Here is a 26,786-nt window from a genome sequence, read left to right on the forward strand (position 1 = left end):
GAATAAACTTAACCAAAGAGGTGAAAGATCTGTATACTGAAAACTTTAGAACAGTGTTGAAAGAAATTGAGGAAGACACAAGAAATGGAAAGATATTCTGTGCTCTTGGATTGGAAGAATTAACATAATTAAAATGTCCATACTTCCTAAGGCAATCTACAGATTCAGTGCAATTCCTATCAAAATTCCAACAACATTTTTCACAGAAATGGAACAAAGAATCCTAAAATTTATATGGAACCACAAAAGACCCTGAATAGCCAAAGGAATCATGAGAAAAAAGAACAAAGCTGGAGGTATCACACTCCCCGATTTCAAAATATACTACAAAACTATAGTAACCAAAACAGCATGGTACTGGCACAAAAGCAGACACAAAGATCAATGGAACAGAATCAAGAGCCCAGAAATAAACCCACAGATATATGGACAACTAATTTTTGACAAGGGAGCCAAGAACATACTATGGAGAAAGGAAAGTATCTTCAATAAATGGTGTTGGAAAAACTGGATAGCCACATGCAAAAGAATGAACGTACACCATTATCTTACACCATACACAAAAATCAACTCAAAATGGATTAAAGACTTGAATATAAGATCTGAAACCACTAAACTTCTAGAAGAAAACATAGGCAGTACACTCTTCGACATTGTTCTTTCAGCATTTTTTCAAATACCCTGTCTGACCAGGCAAGGGAAACAATAGAAAAAATTAAACAAATGGGACTACATCAAACGAAAAAGCTTCTGCACAGCAAAGGAAACCATTAACAAAATGAAAAGGCAGCTTAACAATTGGGAGAAGTTATTTGCTAACCATATATCTGATAAGGGGTTAATATCCAAAGTATATAACGAACTCATACATCTCAACAAAAAAAACCCTAACAACCCAGTTAAAAAATAGGCAAAAGATCTGAACAGAGATTTCTCCAAAGAAGATATACAGATGGCCAACAGGTACATGAAAAGATGTTCAGCATCATTAACTATCCGGGAAACGCAAATCAAAACTACAGTGAGCTATCACCTCACTGCAGTCAGAATGACTATAATTAACAAGACAGGAAACAACAAGTGTTGGAGAGGATGTGGAGAGAAGGGAACCCTCGTACACTGCTGATGGGAGTGCAAACTGTGCAGTCACTTTGGAAAACAATATGGAGATTTTTCAAAAACATTAAAAATAGAACTACCATATGACCCAGCTATTCCACTGCTGGGTATCTATCCAAAGAACTTGAAAACACAAATACATAAAGATACATGCACCCCTATGTTCATCGCAGCATTATTCACAATAGCCAAGACTTGGAAGCAACGTAGGTGCCTGTCGACACAAATAATCCATAACCAATCTATAAATGAAAATTTAGGGTGAGTTTATTCTGAGCCAAATGTGGAGACCATATGGTCCGGGGCCTTCCTTCCCCAAGGAAGGAAGGGCACCAAAGAAGTGAGGTGTACAGAGTGGTTATATACCCTCAAAGAGCATGCTTCACATATGATTGAAATGTCCCTTTTACAACAGTCACGAGACTGCTCTGTTGGCACAGCAGTTGATGGACACAGCAGGTAGTAGGTCTGCTGTCTCAGTGGACACAGTAGGGTAGCAGGTCTGTTGTCTCGAGCTGGGTGGTCACAGGTAGGCACAGCAATCAGTTCCTAGGCTAGGGAGAGATGCTTATCCTTATAGAAATGCCAATGTGGGGGAAGTTGCACCTTTATCTTAAGGCCATTTGTTCTTGTCTTTGGGACATAGCAAATGCTTAAAGCAGATATACAATGCATGTTTGATGGCCATGTCAGGCCCTTTTGGAAAAACAAAGTCAGGCAGAATTAAGTTTACACCAAATTGCTTCCTCATATACTCCAATATATCTTATTGCTTGCCATTTATTTGTCATGCCCATCAAGGGACAAATGGATAAAGAAGATGTGGTATATATACCCAATGAAATACTACTCAGTCATAAGAAGTGATGAAATCTGGCCATTTGTGACAACATGGATGGACCTTGAGGGTATTATGCTAAGTGAAATAAGTCAGAGGAAGAAAGTCAAATACCACATGATCTCACTCCTAAGTAGAAGACAAAAACAATGACAAACACATAGCAACAGAGATGGGATTGGTGGTTACCAGAGGGGATGGGAGGAGGGAAGAGGGCAAAAGGAGTGTTTAGGCACGTGTGTGTGGTAATGGATTGTAATTAGTCTCTGACTGGTGAACATGATGTAATCTATACAGAATTCGAAATATATTGCAATGTACACCTGAAATTTATTTAAGTTATAAACCAATGTTACTGCAATAAAAAAAAAATAGTAACTATTTTAAACCCTCCTGTGCGTTCCTCTGTCTGGGGAGACAGTTTACAGGATACTCAATTATCATTTATTATTAAATATTCCTAGTAGCTTCCAAACCTGGCTGCACATCAGAATCACTTACGGAGTCTTAAAAAAAGGACAGATTCTAGCCTCATCAGAGGTTCAAATTCAGTAGGTCTGTCTCCTTGGAACCCTGGAATCTGTACTTTTTATACAGCTCCCCAGCTTTCGGTAAACTCGGAGCTTTTGTCAGGCCCCTCCCAACAAAATAAATAAGCTAAACTCAAGAAAGAGGATCAATGCAATGGTCCTCCAAGTTAATACAATTAAAAGACTATAGGCTAGGGAAAGGTCCAGTCAAGAACTACTTACAGTTGTAAAACCTACAGCTGTACAACTGGGGATAGCTTATAAGCTGATTAATGGGAATCAAAGAAAATTTTTTGGAGAAAAAGCATTCAGAGTTTTTGTAACACCTGTAAGTTCTTTCACTTCTCATTAACATAGAGTCCCTTCTGATTACCCTCTCCTAGGTGGGGTTTAAGTGCTCCTGGTAAAGAGAACGGGTGATTCTTGGAAGTTTAAAGTGAGCCTCTATGTAGGTTCAGACAGTCTGTACCTAATATGCAATGCACACCTGTTGGTAGAACACTGCTTTACAGTGGCTTGGGTCCAGAGGCACCCTGTGTCAGAACAAACCAGTATTTCCCTAGAGGCCTTCCTGGTAAACATTTTCAGGTTTCATTTGTTTGTCGCATATGTCTTTAGGTAATGATATGCTTGGCAAATGCTACCTACAGCGAGAAGCCTGTTTGATAGCCATTACTTCCAAGCACAATAACACATTGTCTTTTATGGGTTCTCTGCCCTAATCGTAGTTTCCTCAGAGAAGAGGTAAGGCTGCAGGTAATGTTTGCTTACGTTGTACTTAATTTGGTTCCTACCTTAAGACAGCCTCAGAGGTTCTTTGTCTCCAAAAGATTTGTTAATACAAGTGAATGAGTATATTCTGTACTATGTTATGTCATGGAAAAATAGTGAAAAGATGTAATCCTTTGGCAGTGGCATCTATTGTTAACTGCCATATCTCTGTGATAACATTTTATCACTGATATTTACTGAACTTCTAGAAAGACTAATATGTGTGAGATAATGCAAATTAAGTGTAATCATTTTATTATAGAAATATTCCATTAAATATATCACAAACTGGTTCTAAAACCATAATGAGAGATGTTGGATTTATAAGTCCAAAGATGAAAAAAATAAGACTCATCATCAGCTTGAGTTTCTTATCACTTTAGAGTTTTAAATGGTATAGGTATGATATGATCATTTTAAGTGCTGACTTCTTCAAGCTGGAAAAAATTTCTTGAGTTGGTATCAAAAGGATATTTCTGGCTTCCCATTATATGATAGAGTGTTCATTAAGGAAAGCGAATAGAATTTAGTAGGCTACATTTAATGAGAGTTGTTATATGATCTAGCCTTCATGATGATAAAGTAGCTATCAGTCAGCCAGTAGCCTAAGAGCAGTCTTTCCTGAAGCAGGGAGGTCAACTAAACACACTCAGGAACTTCCTTGCAACGTCTAAGCTCACGAAGGTGGAAGTGTCAGGTTTGGATTTACTTAAAAATATTTGCTATCGGGCCTGCCCGGTGGCGCAACAGTGAAGTGTGCACGTTCTGCTTCAGCAGCCCGGGGTTCACTGGTTCGGATCCCAGGTGCGGACACGGCACTGCTTGGCAAGCCATGCTGTGGCAGGCATCCCACATATAAAGTAGAGGAAGATGGTCATGAATTTTAGCTCAGGGCCAGCCTTCCTCAGCAAAAAGAGGAGGATTGGCAGCAGATGTTAGCTCCTCAAAAAAAAAAAAAAAAAATTTTGCTATCATGCCACCAGGCCACACAGAAGCAGAAAGGAAATTTTTATGAATATTAGATTAACTGTTAAATAAAAGCATTAACTTTAAAGTCATCATTCAATTAATATTTGAGGGTTAATGAACTATCAATTAAACATGCCAGCACTCCAGCGTATTTTATTTATTAAATTTAGATGACATTAATATAGTTTAAAATGCATGACATTTATTCAGTATCATCAGGGAACAAATGATCTTTGAGTAAATTTCTCCCATCGTGAAGCTTAACCCTTGAAGTGTGAAAACATTTCAATTTAATCATTTTGAATAGAATTCTTTCTAAATTATGCTCTACTGTTCTCTGTATGTATTGATAGTATAGCATGCTATCATAATTTAACCATGTCTAAATGAATTCACATCATCAGCAAATGTAGTAATTATCAAAGATTCTATAATATATGAGTATCTTCAGGCATCTTGAAATGTTAAATATCTATATATTTTTTATACTAAATATCCTTAGACTGCTGTCCTTCCTATGTTTTGTGTCTGCTTTTTGTTTCTGTTTTCTGATTTTTCTATCAATATCAGCCATTGCTGACGGCTGTCACTTCTTCAACTGCAGTATGCCTGCTTTCAGGAGCCTTCACCCAGCCATGATTTGTTGTTTTTAATCTAAGATAAATTGGGGATTGGGAAGCCAAGATTGTTAGAATAATGTCTAATGCAGGAGAAATAAACTCTTGAGTGGAGATGGATGAGATGAGATGGGAACTCTCTAGAACAGACTCTGAGTTTTAATAGATGGACTTTGTGCCATGTGTTTTAACTATAAAGAGACCTTCCATTATTTGTTAATTCAACTTGTAGTACGCCCTGACTATCCAAAGATGAGAAGAATGTGGTTGCTGTCCTTAGGGTGCTCCCCAAACCAGAAAGGGCCAGGCTAGCACAGAAGGAGGAATAGCTCAGGGAGGGCATCGGGGGAGACTGCCCTTTCTGGAATTCAGCTGGGTTTTGGATATGTGACATTTCTAGGTAAAAAAAGTAGATTATTTGGGGGCTACTCTTTTTTTTTTTTTTTTTTTTAGGAAGATTAGCCCTGAGCTAACTACTGCCAGTCTTCCTCTTTTTTTTTTTTTGCTGAGGAAGCCTGGCTCTGAGCTAACATCCATGCCCATCTTCCTCTACTTTATATGTGGACGCCTACCACAGCATGGTGTGCCAAACAGTGCCATGTCCGCATCCGGGATCCGAACCGGGGAATCCTGGGCCACCGAGAAGCAGAACGTGCGAACTTAAGCACTGCGCCATCGCACTGACCCCCGGGGGGAGGCTACTCTTAAATGTATACAAAGACAAATGCTCTAAGATAACCATTGTTTAGAAATCACAATTTGTATTAAGGAACATACCAGAGTAAAAGCTGCTAAATGTAGTGACTCTGGAGTCTGACAAACCTGTAAGCGAATGACCTTGGGCAATCTTTTTTTTTTTTTAATATTATGATATTTATGAATCCAGAAAATTTTATTAATTACTTTAAGGTAGCTTTTACAATTCTGTACATTTCCTTAAGTTTTAACTGCATGTATAAAATAACATATTCAGTTATCTCTTCTTGATTGGTCTTTCTAAGGGTTTATCAATTTTATTCATCATTTCAAAATATCAGTTTGGGCTTGTTGCTTTTCTTTATTTTATACTTGTTTTCTGTTTCGTTATTTCTGCCTTTGTCATTATTTCCTTTCTTCTACTTTCTTTTTTGTTTTTTTCCAGCTTTATTGAGATATAATTGACACATAACATTGTGTAAGTTTAAGGTGCATGCATAATGTGATGATTTGATACATATATATATATTGTGAAATCATTACCAAAATAAGCTCAGTTACTACCTCCATCACTTCATATAATTACCTTTGTGTGTATGTGTGTGGTGCAAACGTTAAAATTTACTTTCTTAGCAACTTTCAAGTACAGAATACAGTATTGTTAACTACAGCCACCACGCTGTATGTTAGATCCTGAAGACTTATTTAACTGAAACTTTGTACCTCTTGACCAGCAGCTCCCCGTTCTTACCCACCCCATGCCCCTGGCAACCCCTATTCTACTCTCTGTTTCTATGAGTTTGGCTTTTTTAGATTCCACATGGAAGTGAGGTGGTATGGTATTTGTCTTTCTGTGTTCTTTCTGTGTCTGATTTATTTCACTTAGCACAATACCCTCAAGGTCTGTCATGTTGCTGCAAATGGCAAGATTTCCTTTCTTTTTTACGGCTGAATAGTATTCCATTGCCTCCATCTTTGTTCTTCTTTCTCAGGGTTGCTTTGGCTATTTGGGTCTTATGCTTCCATACAAATTTTAGGATTGTCTGTTTTATTTCTGTGAAAAGTTGGGCAATCTTATTTTTATTCCTTTTCATCAACTCTAAAATGGAGGTGCTAATGCTGCCTTATAAGGTTGCTGTGAGGACTGAATGAGATAATATGTGAAAAGTGCCTGCAGAGTTCCTGAATCCAGTGCAGTGCCCCTAAATGGTAGTTCTCTTTTCTACTGTTTTTTTCTTGCACTTCCCTAAAATGTTTGGTAATTTGTATCTAATAAAATGATAAATGCTTTTTTTTTCGTGTTTCTGTGAGGCTGTTTTAAGTAGTGTTCTTTTAATTGAATGACAGCCACATCATTTGAAAGGTTGGTCTAATAATAGCACTAGAGACTTGAAGCTGACAAAGTGCAAATTGTCAGTGGAGTCTCGATTCCACTGTGGATACAGAAAGGGAAGAGTTGAAGAAGAATCTTTAATACTCAAAACACAGATACCTCCGTAGGCACACTGTTGTATTATAAGTGTTTTGACCCCTTTTAGTAAAACATAAACCAAATGCCACACATGCATCTCAGTCAACTCTTTAAAAAAGACATCATAAACCCTGAATGTGTAAGATGCAGAGGTACCGTGGGGCATCTTTGCTGGCATTTTTGCTTGCCGGAATCAGTTTAAGTGTCCATTTTGGTAATTTGGACGCCTTTCTCCTTCCTGTGAAATGTTTCAGTTTATCAGTCAGTTCTCCAGACCATGCTCTTTTGTAATTCCAAACTATATTGCTAAAGAAAACCTTCAATTACCCCGAGTAAATCGAGACTAGAAAATGACTTGAGTTTCATGGTCCTCGCAGCTATGTTGGCTTATAAAATTCTTCTGTCACAAATAATGCCCAGTGAAAGATCAATTAGTTACACTTGTATTTTGTTTTTAGGTAACTTTGAACTTTCCTTCTCAATATTCTCACTAGCCTAAATCGGTTTTCTTTTGCAGGTAGAGCACTTAACTTTCACCAGTATAGTCTCTTTCTTGGTCTTACAAACTAAGTTTAATGAGTCAATTTAGGCTGTGTCTTTTAAAATAATATAACTATAGATTTAAACCCAATCACTTTTCTTTACTAGTTATGTCAGCAGATGTTCAGTGTTTCATTTTCCTTGAGGGTATATGGTTTCTCACTGACTCTTGCCTTCAAATAGGGGTTCTCTGCTGTTTGTTTTTCTCTAAGAATTTAAGCTGTTTAAAGCTGTGTGTACTTATGGCCAAGAGCTCCTGGTTCCCGAAGCAATGGTTGCTCACCCACCCTGTGTTATCTTCGCTCTTCTCTTTCTTGGATCATAGGAACACAATAGCACCTGGGTTAGATCTCTGGGTCATAGGAACACAATAGGACCTGGGTTAGATCTCTGGGTGGGGCGTGTGTTCTGTGCGCGTGGACTGTTTATGACGAGCTGTGTGGGTCGGGCTCATGTTCCTGGAGTGCTTTGAGCAGCTTTGCTAATCTGTCAGCATAGTATGTGCTCGTGGATAAATATAGACATACGGGCACTCTGCAAGTTGTAGGTCACTGTCTTACTGTGCAGCTAAAAATTGTCCCATTGGTATGAACAGCCTGCCCTGGACAGGAGGCCTGCTTTAGTTTGTCTTCTACTGTAGGTCTTTAGTACCTGACTAAAAATACACCTTGGGCCAGAAATAAAAGAGCCCTACCTTGTGGCTGAGACACTTATGGTGGCAGTGAGCAACGGGATCATGGAGTCCGTCATTATGTTTTTTTGCTTTGGAACGTAGTCCGTGTAGCAGTTCCAGACTGGTAGTTTGGGTTCCTTTTCAGGCTCATGGAGATTACAACAGCTTGTTGGAGACGATCCTGTGTGATCAGCTTCATAAAAGGGCTTGGTAGGTATGAAATGCTGTTAATGTGTGTGGAGTGGCTGATCAGTTATTAAATGCTGAATGTAGGGAGGGTTCTCCTAAAAGGTTTCAAGGGGTGGGGTGGGAGATGCAGAGATTTACTTCTAATGTCACTATTTAGAGGCAGGATTAATGCCTTTTAGGTTTTCTGTTTGGGGATTGCCATACATCAGAGGTGAGATCTGATACTTTTTGTGTATGAGTCTATGGAACAAGAAGCTGAGATGTAATGGAATGTTGCTGTGCACTAAAGTTTCACCGAAAGATTAGGTATGATTATCTGTGCTGTAAAATTGCTACTCTTCGAGAATAGCTAGTATGTAGTTGGAAAAGAGTTAATACCATCCCATTTACTATTACAGCAGAGGTAGGTTTTATGCTTGATTTCTTCTAAATATTAATGTAAATACTCATGTGTTTTGTTTTAAACCTTAAAATAGGCCTAAAGCAGTTTTTCCTTTGCTTTTGGCTTAGCCTTCTGCAATGTTTCAAAAGTAAAATGTTTTTCTTTTTTTGTTTATGAATTAAAAAACAAGGTACCATGTGTTAACCAATATTAATTGGGTCCAAATTGCATGCTGCTGCTTTTCCTTTATTTGGGTAATAGCCTGGTTACATTAATTCTAGCACAACCTTGTAAGCAGTATTGTACAAGAGTTCAGAAAAATTAACGAGAGGAAACTTCCTTGACACGGGGTTAATTACATGCATCTTAGATATTGACTATTTAACTTTCTATTTAATGGAGGTAGGAAAAGTTAATTTGTAAATAGTAGATTGACAACATACTGCTCTAAGAGAGGAGAGACATTTTGTTTATTAATGATTTGGGAGATTTAATTACTTGTTAATTACTCTACTGCACTATCTCTAATGAAACTATTAGATATTTACATATGAAACCATTCTGTTTCTAGGAATACATATAGTCTCTATTAGTCATTAATTAGTCATTAAGTCTCTAATTAGTAATTAATTTGGGGGTTGTAAAGTAGAGTGTGTTAAGGAACTTTGTTTTCTTGAGTTTTTTTTTCTTTATGTATTATAAGCATGCAAGTTATATGATAAAACTTATGGTTTCATGTATTTGGAAAAAATGCTGCATCATAATAAGACTTACGTGAAAGACTTATATTTTTGTTGTTTGATATCTCTTGGAAATGTTACTGACCCTCGTTGTATTTCAACTGAACAGACCACTCCCATGGTCTGATAACCATCTTGACTCCCTTTTCACTCACTGCATTTGTTGCTCCCAATATATAAACTTATCTTTTATCTGAGATCAGTGACAACTGATATGTTTCTGTGAATTGGTAGATTTATCACCATCTTATATTATAAACTTCTGGTAGGCATGCATCAAGTGAATTTTACGTAGTCATTGTACATTTCCGTAACTCTTTAAGAATTTAATAAAACCTAAAATCTTTTTTGTTAAATGAGCTAGCATCTAAATAAGTAAATGCGTATAAGTCAGGAATTTAATAAATATTTTGATGTTGACAAAATCACAAACTAATTAGACTATAAAGGATTTCAGTCATGCAGTTAATTCATTTCACAAATATTTATTGAGCTTCTCTTGCATAGCATGCATTGCAAGTCCTTCCTTCTCCATAGGTGTTGGAAATGTATCTTGTATTATCATATATAGCATAACGTATATGCATAACATCTATATTATACACATGTGTATATTATTGTATACACATGTGTATGTATATATTTTATAAGATGCATATTGCAATGTACACTGTACCTGTGTATATGTATATTATTTTATAATATAATATATATCATACTAACAAAGATATCTGTAGGATTCAACTCTCCTTCAGGTCCCTCCCCCCATCGTGTAATCTCCAAGGGGATCCTGGAGGGGAACAGCTAAAACTTTGGTTTGTGACCTTTATTTGTTAAAATATGGCAGCTTCTGGCGCTGCTCTCTCGTGGTAGTCCCTGACGTCTAGTCTGCTCTTCCTTATTGATCCTTTAGGTTGGGTCCCTCTGTAATGCACCCACTAATGCAGCTGCAAAAACTTCTATTCAAAAATTGTTTTCCTCTTGCTCTTGATGTCTGGCTTAAATATGGTTCTAATAAAATAGGTCAAGAAGTGGGGTTTGTCATTTGGGGTAGGCCTCAGTCTAATGCCTGGATAACGGTCGGCAAGTGACTGTTGTTCCTGCCGCCTCTAGGGCCTTTTTGACCATGATCCACAGTAAGAAACACACTTTCCACTGTGACCCAGAGCACACGTGTGCGTGCGCACGCGCGTGCACACACACACACACACACACACGCATACACATACACATATCTGTAGACACAGACAGAGGCTGGAAACAAAAGTTTACTGTGCAGGTTGACATCACTCTGCTCTTGTCTCTTCTATGGTTTTCTCTCCTAATTCATTGAAATCATGCTGGTCAGCATCCACTAAATTGGTTTCATGATCAAGCAATGGATCACAACCTGCACTTTGACAAACTCTGCTGTAAAGATTTCATAAGCCAGGGATTCTCAACACACCATTAGTCAAGTTCTCTACTGAGATGACATGCTGTCATCCTTGATGTAGTAGTCTACTCCCGGGCATGTTGGTGCTTTATTTGTCAGCATCCTGCTTGGTTGCAGAAATAGCTCTCTCAATAGACTTGATGTGGGTCTTGGGTTAAATGTAGGGCTTCTAAGCTGGAGACAATTCATGACCTTATATATCTTAATGCTTCCTTACTCCTTAATGCAACAGTTATTTATTGAGTACAGGGTATTAAGCTAGAAGGTGAGGATACAGGAGGAATAAAACAAATTCCTTGCCCTTGTTGCACTTAAGTGTAGTGGGGGAGACAGAAAAGTATAATATGGCATCACATATCAAGAAGCAGCCCGTGCTCTGCAGGCAGGTAAAGCTGGGTGAAGGGGATAGAGGCTCTCAGCAGAGGGAAGGGCCAAGGGGTGGCTGGCCAGAACAGCCTCTGATGAAACCAGAAGGAAGGGAGTGAGTGAGCCACCATGAAGTGTCCTTTTCCCCTACTTATATAATTCCTACAACCCCCAGGCCCCAATTCTCTTCTGCCTTGAAGCCTTCTCTGGCTGAATCTATCATCAGTTATTTCTAGGTCTCAGCTCCAGTGTCACCATCCCAGAGAGTCCTGCCCAGACCCCACAATCACAGATATAGCTCCCCTGTTTCTCTCTTGCAGCAGCCTTCATAGCACTTCCCATTTTGTGATTATATTCTGCCTGTCTCTCTGTACTGTCAGTTGTGTGGGGACAGGAGTCATGCCTGGCTTGCTCCCCCAGCAGCTAGCACAATGCTTGGAGAAGAGTGGGCCTTCAGTAAATGTTTGATGACTGAATAAATGAACAAATTAATTAATTATGCTCAGATAGCATTCTTTCAGTATTGCCATTATAAGAGGTAGGAAACTTTACAAATGAGCCTTAATCTTTAAAAAAAGTGTTTTATTATGAAATTCTTCAAACACAAAAGGAGAAAGAATAATACAATATGAAACATATTCCCGTCATTCAGATTCAACAGTTATCAAGGTCTAGTCATGTGTGCTTCCTTTATGCCTTTTTTCTCTGTTAAAGTATTTTGAATAGAACATAAGCATCGTTTCATTAAATTCCATATAAACAGTTTGCATTTTAGAAAATATGGGTACTTTCTTACTTATCCACAATGCTATTATCATACCTAGCAAAGTTGACCATAATTCTTTGGTATCACCTAATGTCCATTCCACATTCAAACTGCTTTGCTTGTCATTTTTAAAAAAGTCTTTTAACAGTTGGTTTGCTGAAATCAAGAATCAAACAAGAGCCACAATTACATTTGGTTGTTCTTTATCCTAAGTCTCCTTTAATCATCCGACCCATATTTCTCTCTCCCATTGACTTGTAGAAATTGGTACGGTTTTCTTGTAGAATGGATGTAATTCTTTAACTTGTTCCTGTGTCCCCATTGTTTCTTGTAAATGGACATTAGCTCTAATGTTTTGAAAACTTGATGAACACGGACATAGGGCAAGAGACAATTCTCTCTCTGCCACGCTGCCAAAGTCATTTCTGTTCTAGAGCTAGGAGACTCTGTCATTGCCAGGAATACATAGATAACAGTTTTCATTGCTTAGATATAAGAACTCTGACCAATATCCTGCCACAGGTGGGAAATTTTGAGAAAGCTTCTAGCGTCAGTATTCTAAAAAAGCTTCTTAAGCACCTTAACCATTATATCATCTCACCAGCAACATATCTTGCATGGTTCTTTATTAGGAAAGGGTGATGTGACAGGCTTTCAGCTCCATCTGCGTAAGACGTAGGATCTTCCTTTCTGTTCCGATAGCCCCTATCCAGGTTCCCACTTTCGTTATTTTTCTCATGGTAGGTGCAGTGGTCTTTAATTTGTATTGTCCCTCAGACAGCCCCTTTTTAGCCCATCCTACACAACAACATCAGGTCAACAGTCTCCCCAGAAACTTGCTAGCTCCCAATTGTCCTCCAAATAAAGTCCAACCTGCTTGGCTTGCCATTCAAGACCTTAATTCCAAAGATAAGAATTTAAAACCTACATTTTTGTAGGACTTAAGAGTTTATTAAGTTTTTACTATATATTCTTGCTTGATTCTTTCACTCACATAAAGACTGTATTATGGAATAAGATGGGTTCAGTTCAACAAATATTAAGTAAGCACAATTGCTTAATTAATTATGTTAGGCACTGTGCTAAGTGCTTGGGATAAAGATAAGGCGTAGTCCTGTTTTTGAGGACTTTACAGTAACTCAGTGAAGACGGAGTTTGAGCATATATGCTAAGGTAGGGATGTGTAGTGAGAGAGTGAGGGGAGGAGGGGACAAGGGAGAGACTTTCTAACAGATGCCTCCGTGCACCTGCCAAGATGTTCCCTCTGCCTAGGTTGCCCATTTCTCATCTCTACCTATCAGAATCTTACTTGTCCTCTAAGATCTGAGTCAAACGCCATCTATTCCACAGTGTCTGTCTCATCAATGGCCCAGAACAGAGATGATGCCTCTTTCCTTCACTAGGCCTAATACAGAGTTTTGTGAAAGGCAGACTTTCAGTACGTAACATTTAAAAAAACAATGTTGACACAAGTTTTGGGATTACAGCTAGGAGTAAAGACGGGCTTCTCATGTGTCCGCCTGTAGTATAGGGAGTTTCCAGTCTCAGAGAGGTGAGTGGAACCAGAGAGGAAGTAGAGGTGTAACCGGAAGCGTCAGGATTATTTGTAAAGCTTTCCTGTATAGATAGGCTAGATGATAGAATGTCACTAATTCGTATTAATTCAAGGTAAGGCAAGTGTTAATTATTAAGTGTTTGAATTGTAAGAGTTTTAAATAAGTGATGTTTTCATACATTTTCAATGTATATTTTTATACAATTATGCAATACCGGAGCTAGCAAGGACACCCTGACCTAGTCTCTTTAAGAATAACAGGTAAGGAAACCGAAGGCTGGTTGCTGCAAGTTCCTCTCCCAAGGTCACGCAGAGCCACACTAGGTGTCCGTTCCATGTTCTTTCTGCTTTGCCTGAAAGCATTAACTTAGTTGATGTTTCTGAAGCATATCAGTTTTGCTCTAGGCAAATGAAATGAAAAACAATTTTGACTACTGGATTAATTGGCCCCCTTTGCTTTCCTGTTTATTTACTTCAGAGGTGTCAGAGTATGGTCCCCGGGCCAGCAGCATCGGCATAACCCGGGGACTGGTTAGCAATGCAAATTCTCAAGCCCCACCGAAGATCCACTGAGTCAGGTGGGGCCCAGCCTTCGGTGAATCTGAAGTGCAAAGATTCTGAGCACCACCGATTCACACTGTGAGTCAGCAAATCTTTTCCAAAGTTGACATTAAAAAATACAAGGCCTTGTCCGATTTATCACAAATTTTGAATTAATGGGTTTCAAATGATTCAGTTTTTGCTACATAAAATGAGCCAGAAGAGGAGGAAAATAGAAAGGAGGAGAAAATGAGAGAAGATGGAAGAAAGGATGGCCAGCGAGGGACACAAGAATGAGAGCAGTCTGTCGGTTGTGTTGAGGAGAAGAGGGAAGTTGAAATTCAGGATTATCCTGCCTCTTGCAGGTTATTCGATCTCCTTTAGGTGAGAAAGGACCTTGAAATGTCAATGTAACCTCATCTTCCTTTGCGCACAGATCTTGGCAGACATTCTTTCAGGCTCTGATGACAGTACCTACTTTGAAAATCAGGGGAAAGTCTGTGTAATTGCATCTTAGCAGATGACAGACATTTATAAAGGAGATCATTGAAGTGTTACTGTCATTCCTCTCAGGTAAAATACTGAAAGGCAAAGGAAGGGAGAAAAGAAAACAGGGCAGTGACTTGATGCTTACTTTCCCTTTAGTGAACTGCTTCACTCTCTCCAAGGTGTTCAGTCTTTTGGAGACCAAAGACAAAAATGGTTTTGAGAGGCTGCAGATTGAAGTAAACACAGAGAATGGTACCTTCAAGTTCACTTGTTCCTTGGTAGGATAACAACCAGTTAAAGGTTTTATCATCAGTACATCTGGGAAAGATTAGTCTCTAGACCTTTCTAAGGTGTGTCATTAATCAGATTTCAGGTATTTTTATGGGTTCTCAATTCTTGACTCTTCTCGTGCTCGTAGACTTTCTCAAAGCCCCTCTAAGGGCAAAAAGATGCATTCAAGTTCAAGAGGGCAAACAACCTGTTAGGAGGGACCTCCATGGCTGGAAGTTGTATTAGTCTTTCAAGAAAATAACCAGCTACTCTAATCTATAGGAAGCTTCATTCTCCAAATCACAACATTTATATTTTCTTTCATCAACTACTGAAGTCCCAAAATTAGTTTATGCCAGGGCAAAACCTATGAGAAAGGAGAGTTGTTTTATTCAGTCTTCATCATAAGCATGTGGTTTGTTCTGAACAACAGGGTAATGTGGAAAGCTCCGTGATATGTTGTCAAACAGCCATGGGTTCAGATCCTGAGTTGACCACTCTGTGACCTTAAGAAAGTCACTTAACCTCTCTGAAGCTACATGGTCTTATCTGAAAAAGGGAGATGTGTGGCCTTCTAGAATTATTTTTGAGGATTAAAGATATTAATTATCCTAGAGATATCTTGTGGACCCTAAAACTTGAAGGAACACAATTTGAGAACTGTAGGATTAAGAGAACTAAATAGTGTAAGAGAAAGGAGGAATATATTTAATCAACAAAAATGGGAGGAACATTTCACATTGTCAGAATTTTATGGAAATTAATTAAGCAGAACTTATGTTATTGAATATATTTTTCTTCTACGGCAAAAATTATTTTTGAGTAGTTTTATCTGATATTCTCTTCTTGACTTACTTTGAAATATATAAAATTATTTAGAAATCGTCCATCTCTTTCTTAAGAAATGTTTTTCTGTTGCTCAAACTGTTTCTTTTTGTCCCAACATTTTCCATTTCTTAATAATTCTCTTCAGAGGAAAATAATTCTTCCTATTATACTTGGAGGATTTTTTCTTTTCATCCCAATTTAGTTTACATGACTTTCAGGGTTTCTGGTCATTTTGAGTATTTGCAGTACCTTTTGAAATGCCATTTCTTACATACTCTCATAACTGCATTAGTGGACAATTTATTATGGCTCTATACACAGAGTGACACCTTCTCACAGTAGCTGCGTCATCCTTGGTTTGTTATGTTTTATGAAATGTTCCTGTAGTGCCAGTAAACGAAGTAAGTCTTACGGGAAAAGAGTGCTTGTGGGGGGAAGCATGGTCCTAAAGAAGAGCCCAGCTCTTAACTGCTAAAGGAGTTTGCCCTCAGAACCTGCACAGTGAATGCAGCACTGAGAACTGGCAGAAAGAATAACTTACATCCAATTGTGAGCAAAGGAATCTAGTCAATTTACTCCCATGTTGAAAGATAAGGTTATGTTGAGCTGTAGAAAATAAGGTTGTTTAAATGGACTTCTATTTCTAGTAGGAGAACCTACTTTGGACAGTTACCACATATAATCTCAGGGGCACTTCTCAAAAAAGGGAACCATTTTTTATTTCAAATGCTCAGAGTGTGATTTCAGTAATGGGAGCAACAGAAAAGGCATTGAGTGTTTTGAAAAACTGGCTCTGTGCTTGTCTGTCCTGGGAAGCTGGCGGAAAGCAGGCAAAGCTGTCTTCTGAGTGGCATACTTCATGAAGAGAGGCAGGGAAGCCGTGTGTCTGATGAGCATTTTGACTCATGCCCCTTACAGGCTTGTTAAGATTCTCATTTCCAGCCAGAACTGACACAAATACAGGCAAGCCAAAGAGATGGATCGGAAAAGCAGATCCTGCCCAAGGCAAGTGTGTCTGGATTTTCTTAGACACCAAGAATGCACACAGCTTACCTTGGTCCCCACAGCAATTCCAAACTATGATGTCTGAGTGCCTTTGGGCAGATAAAGAAGGACAGGTTCCTCTATCCCCTCACTCTGCTTAAGTTTCCTTTTTTTTTTTTAGAATGTATTGCAGTCTGGCATATGTTGTGTGTGTGTGTGTGTGTGTGTATGTACACACACACATGAAATTACTGATTACGTGACCCCGCCTCAGTAAACTGTAAACTCCTTGAGGGCAGGAACCATCTGTTCTGTTCCCTGCTGTCTTCCCAGTGCCTAGAACAGTGCCTGAAACCTAGGCACTCATTCAGTAAATACTAATCAAAAGGAATGAGGGAATGAGTGAATGATAGCCTATAATGAATGATGGTATTAACTTCTCTGGAAATCTGACTGAGAAAACCACTTGCTTTTCTGTAACATATATTGCTGCTTTTAGCCTCTGGGGCACTTATATGAGGAAACCCATTATAGCATTTCCTTTCCTTTCAGTGTCATGATAAAAATGTGGCTGAACTATGAGTGCTGGGGGTGTTTGTACTGATGTTGCAGTTAGGAGGCTAGCAATTCCTAGAAATCTTGTTAACTTAAGGACATTGTACTGAAGCAGTTAGCCAGCTAAGAGCAGCCAGCTTCAAAATTAAGGTATTAGTCAGTGAAAGTGGAAAAAAAATAGCGTCATGTTGAAAAGAGCATCACTTGAGGTCAGAAATAGATCTAATAAAGAGGAAATGAATGGGCCCCAGAAGTCTAAAAGAGATTCTTACAGATTAAGGAATGAACCTTGCTTGATATAAGAAATAGGAACCCAGTGAAAGAGGGAAAACACCTCTTGAAGCTATTCGGCAGAACCAAACAGAAACAGGATTTGGAATAAAAATAATAACATCCACAAAACCCATTTAAGGACATTTTTAATCCAAGATTAAAATGTAAATGAGAAAATATAAAGAGAGAGCAAGTTTCAAAAAGATTCAATAATTAAAGACTTAATTAATATGTGAAAATGATGCCCTTCTTCTCAACCCCCCTCAGCTCCGCACCCATCCCCAGGAACACTGGTTTGAATGAGTTTCTAGGGAACTTGAGCTGTTGTGTGAAAATAGAAAGATGAGATGAAGCAGGAAAGGAGAGGCAGATGAATTGAAGCTAAAAAATTCATCACTTGCAAGACATTAAAATGGGAGAAGTTTTTTAATCCAACAAATTAAATTGTCCCTTCAACGTATATTGAGATGAGATAATGATGACCTGTCAGGACCCTTTCATCATAAGGGATCCATATTTCCAGAGGCCAGACAGTGAGAGGAAGCTGGTGCTCAGGAGCAGCTGGGTGGCACTGTCAGGCAGAGCCTGTGGAGGGCAGGGCCCAGCCCAGCCAGGTGGAGGAGCGGATAGTGACCTGGACACTGAAGGGTGGGTGGACGTGCTTGCCAGGCTGGAGAGAAAGCTGGGAAAGCACTCTAGGTGGAAGGGAGTAGATTCAAACCATAACTGCCTGAATTTGCAGTGCAGGAAAATGGGGGGCCTAAGTGTCACTGTTACTGAATTAGTGGTTTGTTTGTCTGTTTCAATCAAAAATAAATTTCAGTTAAAAAATCAGACCTATGGGGCTGCCCTGTGGCCGAGTAGTTAAGTTTGCGTTCTCCGTTTCGGCGGCCCAGGGTTTCGCCAGTTCAGATCCAGGGCACGGACCTAGCACCATTCAACAAGACATGCTGAGGCGGTGTCCCACATAGAAGAACTCGAAGGACCTACAACTAGAATATACAACTATGTACTGGGGGGCTTTGGAGAGAAGAAGAAGAAGAAAAAAAAAGTTTGGCAACAGATGTTAGCTCAGGTGCCGATCTTAAAAAAAAAAAATCAGACCCGTGAAGAAATAGATTTAATTCTTGAGAGCTAAATTCTTAGGGATGGTGAATGTACCCTGTTATACAGCAAAACCTTTTTGAAATGGAAACCTTTCGGAAATTTCTGTCACGCTTTTTTCAACCTTTTCATATACAGGACTATACATCAAACTTATTTTAACATTTCCATGGGACTCAGGGTCATCGTCATGAACATTAACTGTGACAACCAAGCATGAGACTGTCGGATCCTTGGCCCCGTACTAAATGGCTTCAGGCAACTGCATTTTTCAGTTCTGGGGGCTTTAGGATTATACCATTTATTTTTCATCTTTTGCTGTTGGTGTTTCTGCCCTAGAAGTTGCATCTTTCCCTTACAATTTTCTGTCTCCAGAGTATTGTGAATTTAGAAACTAGACAGTTGATCTTAACTATGTGTCAGTTAAGAACAAGCAAGTGCTGAGGGAACATCTGATGCTTTTTTTCTAATGGTGATGTTCTAATGTTTAGACTAGTATGGACTTTGTGACTCAATTTTTGCTAGCAGGGAACATGTATTTCCTAGTTCTCAGTTATATTGTCATCAAACAACTGAGTTACGGAAAGGTACCATATCATATGTTTACTTTTGAAAATTATTCTGACAAAAGGCTAGGATTTGTTATGAATTCATTATGGTAGAAGAAGGATTGCTAAAACTTGGGAGTGGATCTAGTTCAAGGACACTTACCCCATTCACTTTCACTGCATCTCCAACTGCTCAACATCTTTTTTTTTTTTTTCTTGAGGGAGATTAGCCCTGAGCTAACATCTGCTGCCAATCCTCCTCTTTTTGCTGAGGAAGGCTGGCCCTGAGCTAACATCCATGCCCATCTTCCTCTACTTTATATGTGGGACGCCTACCACAGCGTGGCGTGCCAAGCAGTGCCATGTTCGCACCCGGGATCTGAACCGGCAAACCCTAGGCCACCAAAGCGGAACATGCACACTTAACCCCTGCACCACTGGGCTGGCCCCTCAACTAGTCTTTTGAAACCGGAGTGATGGACGCCCTCTCCTTGAATCACTTTCAGCACTGGCACAGGGCTCTGCTGGGCTAGGATAGTTCCGCCTCCTTAAGGCTGTGCATGCAGACAGTTGTACTCACAAGGATGTCTGACTTTGAACTACAAGTGGATAGGATTTTTTATAACAGCCAGTGAAGTGGTACTTTGGCCTTTTAAACGGAAGATTTGTCTGGGAGGCATTCTGGTATCTGGATTTCAGGTATGGGTTCAAAATGCAGCTTTGCAGGAGGACTGCCAGAGATCACTCTTAGGAAAATTCTCTCACCGTAGTTATGACTTTTAGGCTCCAGAGTCTCATAATTATGTATCTGGTCTTGCAATTATATATTACATCAACCTGATTACCGCCATCATCTAGAAATGGATTAAATCCTGTGAAAAACTAAAGATAATAAAAAGTTGTCCTCTACATAGACATTTTTGATTTATATTACAGTCTCCAGTCCTCTGACATGATGCCCTTGATACACTCCCAATATATCTAGTGGAGATCTTATGCCCTCTGTAAGTTCGAGTGGGGAGGCTTCCTCCATCCACTAGGTACCTGCAGGGAGAGAGTCAGAGGTAAGGCAGAGGAGTGGCCAGGGCTTCATGTGCATCTCCTGATTTTGGATGTGCCCCTATAGAATAAACAGCATCTTTTAGTGAGCTGCTTCGAGTGCTATTTAATTAAGGACTCTTCATTGCAAATACTGCACCCTATTCCTTTAAAGACCCTGACTACCGATTCTTCTCACAGAGCTCCCTCCCTATGAATCACTTCAAGACATATAGAAATAAAATGTCATTTTAGTTATTTAAGGAGATTTTTTGAGTATTGTCTGCATGAAGCACTCTGTATTAGATCTGGGCAGCTACAGACTTGTTAGGTGATACCGTTAGAAGAGTACATGGTTCAATTTCAGGGCCAACCCTCAGCAAAACCGCATGACCAATTGATAATTACTTCACTTGACAACTATCTGTTGAGTCTTCCGTAGGTAATGTAGGATGTTCAAGACAAAGCAAACTGCCAAACAGTGTGAGTTAAATGTTTAATCCTGTAATAAAACTTACCAATGAGGATGGACCCGGTGGAGGTAGGTTTCATGGAGATGAGACTAGAAGTGGTTTTGAAAGGCCAGGAGGATTAGATGAGCAGAAAAAAAATGGAAAGGAGCAGCAGGAGAGAAAGAAGGAAGGCATAAATGAGAATAGTGTGCTCCTGGGCCAGCCAGGGCATCAACTTGCCTTGTCTGCAGGGTGGAGACAACCTACTGAAGGTGGTCAGAACCAGGCCATGTGTTTGAGTCTTGATGATGATAATGGAGAGACATTGAAAACTTTAAGCAGAAAACTGTTATTATTAAAGCCATGCTGAAGAAAGATTAGTTTGGCCTATAAAATGGATGAAATAAAGCCAGCCAGAGAGCTGTTGTAATAATCTAGCCATAGGTTTCCAAGAGCCAAGACTAGGATAGCGCTAATGAGAATTGAGAGGAAATCAATAATATTCAACACATTTTACTTTATTGTTATATCTTCAGAGGCCAAATTCTTAAGGTTTAGTGATAGTTGAAATACAGGAAGACCCTTCAGATGTAAGAGACCCCTCAACTGTATGACAGGTTCAGTGAATTAGAGAGGAGGGAGCATTAGGAAGGGGTAGGAAAGATGAGGGGAAATCTACAACATAAGGTGGGGACATGTTTATAGTTCAATAAAGTAAATAAAACTTTAGCATGGCTCCCTCAGACTTTGGCTCAGCATAGGAAGAAGGTAAGAGAAGCCTTGAATTCATTTATAGTTTAAAAAGAGTGTTGAGCTTTCAAGAAGAACTTTATTCCTCCTTTATTATCAATGTGATACCACCATTCTCCTTTATATCCAAACCAGTGTCCAAACTGGAAATCCACTTTTGTCTTTACTCTTTTCCTTAATCTCTGTATCCAGTCACCCAAAACTATATAATCTTCCTTTGAAAGTCTTTCCTGTCCTCAGCATTTCTGATACGTCTCTCCTAAGCCCACTTACTCTTAATATTTCTTTCGTTGGATATTGATAACTGACCATCTTATAAGTACTTAGGTGGAAGCGGGTAGTCCATGTTAGCATTGGACATGTCCAAGCACAGTAAAAAGTAGAGAAACATGAAATTTTCATTGATGAATAAATGTCTTTTCTGTAACAATCTAAAGAAAATGGTTGTCTGTTGCATTCTGAATGGAGGCCACTCGCTGGAGACCCTCATTGCTGACTTTTTTCAAGATCTAATCCAAGTAGGGAATCTGCACATTTTATAAAGGATGAGGAGGGCCATCCAAGCTTGAACCAAAGGATGATGAGAGAAAGGGTAAACCCACGCCTTGGATGGCATATTCGAGGCACTGCCTGAGCCTTTTCTCTCTCAAGAGGTGCATCCCTTTCTGGAGCAAGAGCCAGCGGGGCTTCTGAAAATTGGTTCTTGGAGACTTCTGGAAGGGATGACCCCAGAGTCTTTTCTATTATTAGCATGAAGCACAGAAGCCAGAGAGCTCTTGGCCGTTAGGAAAACCTGGACAAGAAATCTTTTTTTCCATATACATTTTCTTAGGCCATTTCCCTGGAGCATAAAAAAGAGATCAAAAACATCTTAAGTATTGTAAGATTTGTCAGCTATATTGTGTACTTTCAACATAATTTACCTAAAGCAGCGTGGTAACCAGAAGTGTTTCGAGACTATCAAATATGGCACAATGCGAACATAATGTAATTAAAATAATTCTATTCTGATACCATTCCTAAAGAATAAGTCTAGGTTATGAAATTAAGTGCAGCATCCTTGATATGACTCATATCCTTATATTTATGGTTTAACACAGCCAATCTGAATATTTATCACGTTATGTTCAGCCAGTAAGAATACCCATTCTATTTTTCAGCTTCTCCAGTTGGCAACGGTTATATCAAGCCTCCGGTTCCACCTGTTTCTGGCACACAACGGGAGAAAGGGCCGCCAACCATGTTACCCATCAGTGTGGACCCAGACAGCAAACCAGGAGAATATGTCCTCAAGAGTTTATTTGTCAACTTCACCACTCAGGCTGAGCGCAAGATTCGCATCATTATGGCGGAACCCCTGGTAAGTAGGCCCCAAGAACTCTACTTCTTTCTAAATTCATCTTTCCACTGAATATAGTAGATTTTACAGCTCTAAGAAAGGATGGATCGCTTTTCCCCTAATTTCCAAAGGGTTTTTTTTTGGATACCATAGGCAATTTTTTAAAGATTATAGTTAAGTTTTCTGATTTAAGAAAAAAAAATTGAGGGTTGAGAACTTTAAAACAGTCCTCAACGAATCCAATTCAGTAGGATGCTTCACTATGACATTTAGGACTAATAAGCATAATTTAACAATAAGAAGTATTAATCATTGAAAAACTGTCTTCAGAGTCTCGCTATGTATATGTACTTTGGTCAAAATCTTTTGTCTTATTTTTAAAGTAAATTAGAAAACAAAATTATTGTTCTTCCAGTGGCTACCTGGACTCCCAGTTTGAGAGCATGTGGTCTAAGTGACATATTGTCTGAGGAAGTTTCCTCATGAATCACTGAGAAACACCACTTCAATTTCTGAAGCTGGAAGACAGGAAATTCTTGACTCACTACCTTCAGGTCCCTTGTTAGACAGATAATGCCCTTGGATGTCAGTATGTTTCTTTGCAGATGATTCTGCTACAAAATAAGGCGAGTATCGGTTAATTGCCTAACAAGGGCTCTGAAGACAGAGGGCTGAATCTCAAAAGGACAGTCAAGAAGGGGGAAAATCCAATTGGTAGTTTCAGATTACTTGCTTTCTGACCTTCGAGTGGGCACACACAATAGGAGAAAAGGAAAGGAACTCAGAGAGACTCAGTTCTTTCTATGAAGCAGGGCCTTGTCCCCCCTGTGAGGACACTGGGGCATGAGAAGACAGTCTGGGTTTTGCTTTACAGCATCATAGCTTAAAATAATTAAATGTAATGTTCTTGAGCCCATAACACAAGTCTCTAAAACATCTCTCAACATCATCTGTTAAAAATAACCTTTATAAGAATCACAACTTAAGGTTGGGGAATTAAAATTCAAAAATATTTGTTGAGTGTGTGGCTACCTAAAACTTACAAACTTTGCATTTTAAAGTTTTTATTGGCTCAATGGAGATTATCTTTATGAATTCTAATTTCTTAGTATGGAAATGTTTCTTGGTTTTGCAGTGTAACACAAAATGTTTAATGATTTAAACATTTAAATTAAACTTAGTATAGTACCTTTTTTCCATTCACTCATGTTTTTACGTTACTACTACTCTTATTACTAATAATAGCGAATCTTTCTGGAGTACTTACTGTGTGCCAGGCCCTGTGCTTAACTTATGATCTCCTTTAATCTTCACAGTGACCTGAGGTTGGTAGTATTTATATCCCCATTTGCGGATGGGAAAATTTGGCACAGAGAGGGTAACGTCATTGCCCAAGGTCACACAATATTAGTTTGAATTCAAGCTGGGTGACTTCAGAGGCCACCTCTGAACCAATCTACACTCTATTGCCAGTCTTTGCATGGTCGTCTTCATGTAAAGATACCTTCTTTAACTTCTTAAAACAAACCAACACAGGGCTGTCCTGTAACTTGAGTCAGCCAAAAGTCATGTACACAAATTCCCATTGCCCAAAACAGCACTGATCCATGGAAACCTCTGATCTCCTTGTGAGATGCTGAGACAGCCCGGACTCCCCTTTCCCGGTGGAGGGTGGGAAGCCACCTGGGCTCCAGAGGGCATGGGGGAGTTTAAGGAGGAGAGGGTGGTAAGGCATGTCAAAGACAAAACTGAAACAGTTTACTAACGAGTTTGATGTCCTTTTATTCAAGCGAAAACAATCCCTGGATTGGGGAGGTACAGAGCATCACAAGCAGTGGAGCACAGTTCCCAGGGGATTTGGGGCAAGAGCGTGTTTTATAGAGAGTTAGAAGAGGCAACTCGGAAACAGGGCATGATTGGCTAGGGGGTCAGGGATTTCCTTATAAGGCGAGCGGGTCCTGTTCAAGGGCAAGGGGAGCCAGCTAAGCTGAGTTGGACCCCTGGGACTGGTGTGTGTTAGTTTTCCTTGACAGCTGCTTCCCCTAAGTGCAGGCTCACTTTGATGTAGGTTTGTGACGTGGGCCCAGTCACTGGGGCAGCCTCCATTTTGTAGGTCCTGATAATATGAATTAACTTTATCAGGCACAGTGAAGAATCCTTTCACTCCTTTACAGTAGAAAAGTGCAAAAATGGTAGGTCAGGGCTCTCTGACATTTTGTATCTTGGTGAATTTTTCTGAGGAACTGGGAAGTTGCACAAAAGTTGAAGGAGGCGCTTATTAGGCTATGTAGGTCCTGACACCTTTTGAGCCATCCCTGTTTCCAAAATAATAGTCTAAATACTGTTATTTAAGAATCTGTGAAGTAAAATAGTTTGGCTTTAACTTTTTTATCTTTACTCAGCTTGGAATTTGTTTGGTGGCATTTTCCTTCTTGGAGTAAGCATTATGTCTGAAAAACTAGCATGCGCCACAGCGTTCTTTTAATTAGAGTTAGACAATGTGCTCCTTTCTGTGAGGTGACTTAAATGTCCCTGAACAAGAAAAATTTAAAAGAAAATGTATAAGTCCTCTTCATCAGCAAATCTGCATTGTGTGCCTAGGCTGAGAGAGACTACAAGATGCTGATGGCCACATAGATGGACATTATGTTTATAGCTGAAAAAATGCCTTCAACCAATTTTTAACATTGTTGCTTTTTATAAAAAGAGACTATTCCCTTATAATTTTTGGCAGAGATGTAAGCTTCCGGACTATATCTATTTCTTGTCTGCTGAAAAATGCTTGGTAATGTTTTGTCCTTGTATTTGTTTACTTCTGGAACAATAAATGTGGGTAGATTCTATGGCTTATTACTCGATTCTAAAATTGTAAATGTGCATTTGGTGTTTTGTTCTGTAGCATAACAAGAGGTGTTATTTCTGATGTATGTATAGCACATTGAAGTGAATTCCAATCAATGTCTCCTACTATTTCTCTTGCTGAATCAGCTTCATTTAGAAAGACACTGAATCCTTTAAAAGCCTGAACTTACGTGGGTTTGTATCAAATCACAAAATTGTGTTCTGTTGTCTTTAATATAATTAAAACTTATATGAGAGTGGCAAGGGGAATTTTCAAAAATTTGAAAGTATAGATTTATTATTTATGGAGCTACTAAAGAATCTGTATTTTTCAGTTTTGTTTTTAAAGGACTGAATCCTTCAGAATTCTACATTTCTACCCCAGTTAAACAGGCTGTGTGGGATCAACTATACATACAACACTAATTTAAAGTTTTATTTATGAATTTCCAATATCTAAATAGCTAGCTTTAATTAAGAAAAAAAGGAACAAGAAACAAAAATGTTCTATCAAAATCAAATTCTAGACTTTTTTCTTTGTAAACATCTTTCACTTGTTCAGCAGGATTGTTCTTTGTACCCAAAAGATGCTCAGGTCATATTTATTAATATTTATGGATAAGTCAATAATTTTATTCTATTTTTGTTGCTTCAAGGGGACACTTGATAGCATCTGTTCTTGTCTTCTCTTACCACTATTTTGCCTTTCCCCAGCAAAATGTTGTAAACAAGCTAAATTGGGTCACCTGTATTTTTTATGTTTTTATTTTAAAACAGAAAAAGTACAGAAAATAATATAATGGATGCTTTTCCTTCTTACCTTTTACTGCTTCCCTATAGTTTAAATTTTCCTCTCTTAAAGTGTATTTTTGTGTAGTTTTTTAAGTAAGAGTTAGTGGGTGATAAATCAGTCAATCTTGTTTATCTAAGATGCCCTATTTCTTTCCCAATTCTTAGTGATATTTCAGCTGGGAATGAAATTCTAGGTTGACGTTTATTTTCCCTTGAGACTTCTGATGATATGTGTCACTATGTTGCCTCTGTCATTGCTGTTGAAAAGTCTTTGGTTATTTGTTGAAAAGTATTTGGTGATTTGGTGATTTGTTATTACTTTGTGG

The 26,786-nt window shown here is 38.9% G+C and overlaps 1 protein-coding gene across 8 annotated transcripts in view; it reads left to right on the forward strand.

Annotated features, from left to right (window-relative positions):
- FRY (FRY microtubule binding protein) overlaps positions 1-26,786 on the forward strand; it is a 404,013-nt gene that overhangs the window by 184,964 nt on the left and 192,263 nt on the right. For 7 of the 8 annotated variants that reach the window (XM_070239478.1, XM_070239480.1, XM_070239479.1 and 4 more), the window contains one exon: positions 22,649-22,848. In XM_070239478.1, coding sequence (XP_070095579.1) covers positions 22,729-22,848 — 120 coding nt within the window. In that variant the 5' untranslated portion in view covers positions 22,649-22,728. Of the gene's footprint in view, positions 1-8,094; positions 8,435-22,648; positions 22,849-26,786 lie in introns of those variants that run through there. The other variant, XM_070239477.1, reaches the window with a different exon arrangement.

Source organism: Equus caballus, chromosome 17, assembly GCF_041296265.1.
Source record: "Equus caballus isolate H_3958 breed thoroughbred chromosome 17, TB-T2T, whole genome shotgun sequence".
Taxonomy (NCBI): Eukaryota; Metazoa; Chordata; class Mammalia; order Perissodactyla; family Equidae; genus Equus; species Equus caballus.